The sequence below is a fragment of the Plasmodium reichenowi genome, chromosome 13 (genome assembly GCF_001601855.1).
Source record: "Plasmodium reichenowi strain SY57 chromosome 13, whole genome shotgun sequence".
Taxonomy (NCBI): Eukaryota; Apicomplexa; class Aconoidasida; order Haemosporida; family Plasmodiidae; genus Plasmodium; species Plasmodium reichenowi.
Window position 1 is genome coordinate 2,633,494 of NC_033658.1, and position 2,182 is coordinate 2,635,675.

General features: G+C 18.7%; 1 protein-coding gene across 1 annotated transcript; it reads right to left on the bottom strand.

Moving 5' to 3' along the window:
- Nucleotides 1-456: 456 nt before the first annotated feature.
- PRSY57_1369700 (putative exported protein) lies at nucleotides 457-2,000 on the bottom strand (the record flags this gene model as incomplete). Its single annotated transcript, XM_012909610.1, has 2 exons — nucleotides 457-1,710; nucleotides 1,929-2,000. 2 exons carry the CDS (start codon nucleotides 1,998-2,000, stop codon nucleotides 457-459), a joined length of 1,326 nt encoding a protein of 441 aa, XP_012765064.1.
- Between the last annotated feature and the right edge of the window lie 182 nt (nucleotides 2,001-2,182).

Here is a 2,182-nt window from a genome sequence, read left to right on the forward strand (position 1 = left end):
TTGTATCTATGATATAATTATATTTGTATATAATATTTTAATTAAATATGCATATATATAACCATTTACAATAAAAAAATAAATGGTATGAATTCTAAATAAAAAAAAAAAAAAAAAAAAAAAGGTAACCACAAAGACAAACAAACAAAAAAGCAAACCTGCAAATAATATGCATATATATATATATATATACATATATCTAATGTGTAAATTATTTATATACATAAAATAAATAGAAATATTATAATTAAATACAAATAGTAAAATTATTAAAAATATTATGTTAAGAAATACACCTAAAAAAAATATACATATATATATATATATATACATATAACAAATCACAAATTTTATTACATTTTTAGTGTAATAGAAAAATGAAAAACAATGAAGTGACGATATGCTTTTACTTTTCAATATTAGATATGTTTAATAATTATTAAAAACGTGTGTAAATTACTCAGAATTATCTAATTTCTTATCTTCATTATTTTCATATAATGATTTTATAAAAGCCGTTCTTTTAGATCTTTTCCTTTCTGCATATGGACTTTTTTCAGTAATTATAAAATATATAGAAAATAAGGTTCCTAAAACAAATCCAGCTAAAAAAATTAGAAGAATTATATATGCTACAGGAGAAATCAATGAAATTAAGGTAGACGCATAATATAATAATCCTATGGTTCCTACCAAACATGAAAATAAAAAAGCATAACCTCCCGTTTCGTTTTTCATTACTGAGACTTCAGCTTTATCATACCATTTATCTAATTTTTGGAAAATTATTTCGATAAAGGTTATCCTATATATACAATAAAATACTTTATACCACATGTCACGATCCAATATCTTTTCTAACATTTTGTATATAAGTAATTTAATCTTTCTTAATTGTTTCTTTATACTTTTTTCTATAGACAATTTAATCCTGTTATACTTTTCTTTTCTTTTTTTTAACTTTAACATTTTGGCTTTTTCTCTTTTTTGCTGTTCTTTATATTCATCTGATAATTCGAACTGCCTTTTTTCTTCTTTTAAAAAGAGTTTTGTTAATTCATAATCTATTAATTTATCCGTTTTTAATCGACTTTTTTCAATTTTATCTTGTATTATTTGATCTTTTAATAATTTAATTTCTGATAATTCCTTTTTTATATATTTTTTATAGGAATCCTTTTTATTTAATTGATTTAATTTTTCTTTATCGTTTAAGCGTTTGTTCTTTTCTCTAATATCTTTGTATCTTCTATGAAAAGTATTTTCATCTTTTTTAATTTGATTATCATCCGTTTTATATTTTTTCTTTTTATTATTTTTTTTTTCTTCTTCTTTATCTTCTACTTCATCTAAATATTCTGTATTTTCTTCATCATTTTCCAATAGTAATAAATTTTTTTTTCTTTTTTCTTCTTCTTCTTTATCAAGTAATAATTTGTACTTATTATATTTTTCATGTGTGCCTTTTAACACATTGGACTTTTTTTTTTTCCCCTTTTCCATTAGGTCTTGTATATCTATTTTATTCATTAATTCGTCATTTTTTAATCTATTCCTTATTATTTCATTTTTTAATTCTTTTATATGTTTTAATTGATCCCTTATAAATTCAAAGGTATAATATTCTGGTAATGGTTTAATAGGTGTTGAACTTATTGGGACATAACTTCTGCTGTATTTGTTATTATGACCATATTTGGGTGGGGGGATCTATTATAAAATAAGAAAAAGGAAAAAAATATGTAAGTTTTTAAAATGGTATTATATAACATCATACATAAATATATATATATATATTATTTCATATTATATAAAAATCTGTTTTCATATTTGATTTTTTAAAACGTAAGAAAAAAAAAAAATAATAATAATAAAAATTAAAAAATTAATACAATTATAATGTTAACTTATTTTTAATGTATGCTTACGTGATGAGAGGATGATAAAAATATATTAAGTAAAAGAACAAATAGAAATAAATGTATATATAAAAAGTACATATTTTATTTAATTTATTTATTTTTTTTTTTTTTGGTAATCAAGGATTATAAAAATTTTCATATATATATATATATATATATATATATATATATATATGTAAAGCTATATATGTTGTTATTTAAAAAAAAAAAAAAAAAAAAAAAAAAATTATTTTTTTTTATTTTTATTAATATATATTTTT